The sequence below is a fragment of the Acomys russatus genome, chromosome 2 (genome assembly GCF_903995435.1).
Source record: "Acomys russatus chromosome 2, mAcoRus1.1, whole genome shotgun sequence".
NCBI lineage: Eukaryota > Metazoa > Chordata > Mammalia > Rodentia > Muridae > Acomys > Acomys russatus.
Genome location: NC_067138.1, coordinates 90,820,287 through 90,826,286, shown reverse-complemented (window position 1 = coordinate 90,826,286; position 6,000 = coordinate 90,820,287). Strand labels below are relative to the sequence as shown.

The 6,000-nt window shown below is 36.8% G+C and overlaps 1 protein-coding gene across 6 annotated transcripts in view; it reads left to right on the top strand.

Moving 5' to 3' along the window:
* Bnc2 (basonuclin 2) overlaps nucleotides 1-6,000 on the top strand; it is a 413,267-nt gene that overhangs the window by 61,612 nt on the left and 345,655 nt on the right. For 3 of the 6 annotated variants that reach the window (XM_051163947.1, XM_051163931.1, XM_051163922.1), the window contains exon 2: nucleotides 3,900-3,989. The exons of the other annotated variants lie outside the window; for them this stretch is intronic. In XM_051163947.1, coding sequence (XP_051019904.1) covers nucleotides 3,900-3,989 — 90 coding nt within the window. The remainder of the gene's footprint in view (nucleotides 1-3,899; nucleotides 3,990-6,000) is intronic. 6 annotated transcript variants of the gene reach the window in all.

Sequence of the window (6,000 nt, the reverse complement as noted above, 5' to 3'; positions counted from 1 at the left end):
AGAAGAGACTTGATACCCTATGAGCATATACAGGGGGAGGAAATCCCCCTCAGGAACAGTCATAGGGGAGGGGAATAAGGGGAAAAGGGGAGGGAGGGAAGAATGGGAGGACACAAGGGATGGGATAACCATTGAGATGTAACAAGAATAAATTAATAATGAAAAATTAAAAAAAATGGTCCTTTGAGTCACTTCCTTTTGATACATGGTATCAGTTTCACTTACAGCTAGATTTACTTTTGAAAAGTCATTTTAAACTTTCTAAATGAAGTATTTTAGTTTAATTAATATTTTGGGTTTCTTTTTTGAGATTTCTAATACAGTTTGTTAAGGTATACCTTTGGAAAACAGTGTATGTCATAGTAATGACAGTAGCATGATTGTTTTTTGTTACAGTCTTTGAGGGATGTGGTCATAAAAAGCCTCACATTAGAAAATGCAGAAGAAAGAAGAAATATCAACAAAGTGTCAAGTGTGTAGAGGCTATGCTTTGGGCTTTGGCAACTGTTCTTCATGGCCATATATTTATAAGGGATGATTCTACCCAGGAGCTTAATCAAATTGAAGATCTCTGTTTATAAAGTCTTCAGCAACATGAAGAAATGAGCAACAACTCATTTTCAGATAATTATTTTTTTCTTTTTACTTGTAAAACACAGCCGCCTGATAAAATAATTTCTTACTCTACTAATAATCCTACTTTTTTTTTGCTGTATTAAAAAGGAAAGGATAAAACAGCTTAGACACATAGATGAAAACAAAAGGGTTCTAAAGAACCTTTTAGAATATATGTTCTCTGTGCAGGTACCAGATGTTGCTGTTGGCAGCAGTTAAGAAGGTCACAGGGCATTTAAAATCACTAGGCTGTGGGGAGTAAAATTCCAGGTCTGTTGCACTGAAAATTACTTAAAACTTGTGTTTACTCAGTGGTAAGTAGGACAAAACACACTTTTTCTAAACAGGTTTTAAACAGGTACCTCGGCCAGACTGGTCAATGAAACTGCTGCCATACACATTTCTGTTCCAACGGCTCTTAGCAGTACAGGTCACTGGTTCTGCTTAATTCTGCTTTTAAATGTGAAAAGCAGATCACTCTGTACTTGACCTTACTTATGGGCTATTCATTTCATATTACAGAGGACTGGGGCTGTGTTCCTTGGGTGTGAAGACATACTTACTATGTCTTTACTTAGGTAGTGTTTGCTTTGTGTTCTTTGGCCATAATTTTGAGAAGAAAATAGGAATTTTTACCTCACCCCCCACTGATTATTTTTTGGGTGAACTATGCTTCTTTCTAATTGATAAAAATAGCTAGAGTTTATAGTTTCAGTGCCAAAATAGAAAGTAAAAAATGTTTTTGAAGAACCAAACAAATTCCAACAGGGGGTACCTCTTTTTACTCGCTATATTATTATTTATTCTTGTTTTGTGGGTGTCACATTTGTATAAGTTAGATTGTTTCTTGTTTTTCCAGAGAAGTTTAATACATTTATTCTCCAGTTTGCGTCATTTCTTTAGTTAAGGAATTTGAGCTGATGCCATAAGTACAATGCAATTAAATTTGTTCTAGTTGGTGTTACCCTTCTTATTACTGCCCATCAAAGGTAATCGTAATCTTCCCTTTTTCTGTGGGAAGGGAAGTGTTTCAAATAATCTATCAGTCAGAAGGAGGAGACCAACTAGGAGCAAAGACTAATCCATCAGCTATCATCTCTGATCTTAAGACTAACTTTTGTTCTTTATCTTACCACACATGTCAGATTACCTATAATTATAGAGAGAGTTGTAATTATATATATATATATATATATATATATATATATATATATACACACACACACACACACACACACACACACACATACACACACACACACACACACATATGCATGCTGAAGTTAATTTTTATACAGCAAAGGAGTCCATATGTTGCTTGTTCTAGTTGTAAATCTTGGAGCCTTGGTTTTATTCAGTGACAAACAGAGGGATGTTGCTATCTGTGCTTTGGGTGTCACTGAACAATGAGACCATGGCAGGAGAGTTAGAACGGACACCAATGACCATCCTACACAGTCCTAGGTGGTGTAGGCTACTCATTAGGGTTGTGTGATATGTCGTCTTGCTCCTAAGAGCAAGAATATGCAGCTTATTACTGTTTTTCATATTGTAGGCAGCCATAATAGATATTTTACATCAAAATATAGCTGAACATAGAAAAGATACAGTAAGGATACAGTAGAAATGCTGAAAAGTGATAACGTATCGGGGACACTTATTATGATGGGAGCTTACAAGCCTAAAGTTGTGGATGAGTTGGTGAGTGAATGATGTGTGACTGTGAGGGCCTAAGACATCATAACAAACTACTGTAGACATTATAAACACTGTGCACTTAGGCTACACTGAAATTATTAAAAGTCCTTTCTTTAGTAATTAATCAAGTTACTATGTTTTGGGATTTTATAAAACTTATTTAAAATTTTTTGAATCTTAGCTTAATATATGGGCACATTATACAGGTGTACAAAAGTATAATAAGGCTACTTGATTGTTTTAAGAAATTTTCATTTAGAAATCATTTCTGTTAAAAAAAATTATATGCAAACATACCTAAGCCTAAGTTTAAACAGTGCCAGGATCACATCTTGTCATTCTGGGAAGTCTGTGGCAGTGATAAGATGGAGCTGCTACCTGCTGTAGCATCTTCTCTCAGACCCTTCGGAGGACATGCCTGAGGATTCTTTTCAGAAATATGTCTGTAGTACTTCCTCTGGTTTCTTTATTCTTTTTTTTTTTAATCATAGATTTATTTGTAAGCAGCTAATTTACCATGAATATTTCATTCCACCAATGAAAACCTTCATTTTCTTATTCTTCAGGTTTTCTTTTCTATGCTTTCAACCATATGTTCATTAAAATTTTTTTTTAAAATTCAGCCTCATGGCAATCTATTGGACCATGGCTCACACGTAGTCCATTGTCAACTAAAATATCAGAATAGCTAGCTGCCAAAGCCGCTTGATGTTCGGATTGGTAGTCTGTGTAGCTACAGATCCCGTATCCACAGACTTTCTGATCACCAAAGGCGGTAGTTATTTCAAGCCAAAGTATCATAGCTCACCATTTTTCTCATTATTATGACATAGGTCTTCTAATACATGTACGTGTATACATAATTTATTGTATTTACTTTATGTTATCATCAGTGTACTTGTGCAAAGGAAATGGACTTACGTGGTAGGAAGCATTGAGGAGGAATTTTAGAATACCACTAAACCTATAGTTTAGTGGAATGTGCAAAAGAAATAGTGCCTACTGTGTTATTGACAATTAAAGATGACTTTCAACCCATCGTTATCAGTTTTAGATACAACTCCCAGTTAGTACTTATTTAAACTGTTCTATATTACAGTTACTTGGAAAAATACTTAAAAGGGTGCTTGAATCATAAGAACCATTTTTAAAGCACTGATGTGTGATATTGGGGTTAGTTCATTTACCCTCTGAAGCCCCTAATCATTGGCTGTAAGATTAAGATAGCAAGAACACTTCCCTTTGGGGCAGTGTGAGGATATAAGAACACCTTTTGTACATTTATGTATGTTCACTTACTTACTACATTATTCTTACCAAATGGCCTAAATTGGAATGAAGGTGATTTGGATCAAGTCCCTGAGTTCACAGTCCAGAGTCAAATTGCATTTGTCCATTCTACTTGGAGAGGGGGCCATGAAAGATGTATGGTTTTAATCTTATTTTTGTTAAAGGCAATGACTAACCCCCATAGCTTCCATTAAAAAAAAAAACTAGAAAACAGTTCATTTTCTGTTCTAATTACTTGGCAGAAATTTAGAATAGAAAGAAACTAGTAACAACCAACCTTTCCTTTGCACTTACAGATCAACAAAAGAGATTCTTGGGTCCTAGAGACCAATGACAGAATCAGCAGGAATGCCCAGGGTGAATTGATGGATTGCAGAGCCTGGCTGGTAATTACTTTCACTGAGCTAAAACATTAACTTGATACATGGGAACAAGGCCAGATGAAAATCAGGAGCTAGACCTTTTCTTCCCTGTGGGCGGCCCGTACTTTCCTGGTGGAGGCAGTTGTCTCCTCAGTGGGATAGTCCAGCCTCCTTTCTGAGGCTTGGCATGGATTTTCATTCCCCATCCTGGTAGACTAGGGCTGGGACCTTTGTTTGGGCCATTGTGAAGAGATGTGTTCAGGTCAGCCTGCTTTCTGGGATGCTAAGAAATCACAGTTTCTCAAGACTTTTCAGTAGGGTAATAGACCTTTCTCAACTTTGGGATTAAGCTTTCTGTTTGCTTATTTGTTTTTTGTTTGTTTGGGTTTATTTTGCTTTGGTGTGTGTGTGTGTGTGTGTGTGTGTGTGTGTGTGTGAGAGAGAGAGAGAGAGAGAGAGAGAGAGAGAGAGAGAGAGAGAGAGAGAGAGAGAGAGAGAGAGAGAGAGAGATACTGAACCCACAGCCTTGCACATGCTTGGTAAGCATTTGCAATTGAGCTCCATTCTGGACTTTATAAAGATTTGCCTTTTCCGACTTTTGTGACACAGTTCCTAAACAGTCACCTAGCTGTGGACTAGAGGATATTGTCCTCTTCAGAAGAACCATGGAAATTTACTTTAAAACAACACATGATTAGCTATTACTACTTGACTCCTTTGCCTTCTTGGAAAGATTGTGAGTCCATCATGAAGCTCAGTGATGTGAGTATGTGGTGATGTAGGGTTCTCTAGAGGCGGGAGGGGCACACGCGTGTTTTCAAATGGTCATAGAATGTAAAGGACAGGAGAGCTCATTTAACATAATGTACTCTTAGTGCTGACCATCCCATCATACAGGAGAAGGGAATGGATTTGAACTCGTTTCCTGGCTTCAAGTTGATTATTACCTCGCAAGAATAATAGTTACTGTCTAAAGAGACATAGAGTGGATTAAATCTTAACATCTATATTAAAGTTAGAAATAGTAATAGATTATGAGCACCCCTCTATTGTTTACTTCTATTATTCCTGTCATGTGTTGTTTCTATAACCACCTTGTTTTGTGCTAGTCAAGCAGTTCTTTGTTATGTGTCATACTGTTGAATTCTAACTTCTTGATACAGAGTTTGTGGTGTCTTGCCAGCCCTCAGATGGGCTGAGCTGAACATCAATCCCTGTGGTAGCCCAAAAGTTGTTTACTACGGCAGCCTGCCAGGGTGGGCATGTCCTTCAGACTGTATGAAAAGAGTGTGTAACAATGTTTGTCATCCATGGAGAACAAGAAAGGCAGACAATGGATATTGGACTGGTATTATAAGTTCTAATATTACATTTTTAAATTTTGTTTATTTATGAGTTAGTTATATTTCTGATACATAAACATTTGTCACATGTGATTCTACAAGTCTGTTCTTTTGTAACAGTAGACATCTTTTCTTTCTTTCTTTCTTTTTTTTTGATGTAATATGAATGATTTTATTTTTCAATAAAAAATAAAATAAAAAGAAACTTAACAATTAAAACTGTCTATTAAAGGCAATGATTCTTGGAGTGAAAGGCCACAAAAGAATCAACAGCACTCCCATGGAAGCAGAGGCCAGCACAACATCACTTCATGTCTAAATGGAAGGTATACTATCTCAGGTGTCCCAACACTCAGCATAGCTAGCGTAAGACTTTAAGTTGGAAGGATTCAATTATAAATGGTGCTAGGGTGAGGTTCCTTAAAAGATCTCAGTTTTGTGGAATTTTAAATGATAAAAAAAAGCATTTATTAAGAATTAGTCGAGTCGGCTGTGACACTGTTAGTTTGGCTTCATTTCTGCCGGGTATACCTGGTGACGCATTGCCAGTGTGGCTAAGTAGAAGGAACACCAGCCTGTGCAGGAATACTTTTGGTATTTTATCTGTTTGCTTTACAGAAAAACTTTGGGATGGAGTATATTGTTCTTCTAAACTTCAGTTGTCAAAAAATTGGGGCTGGAGATGGAGGGAC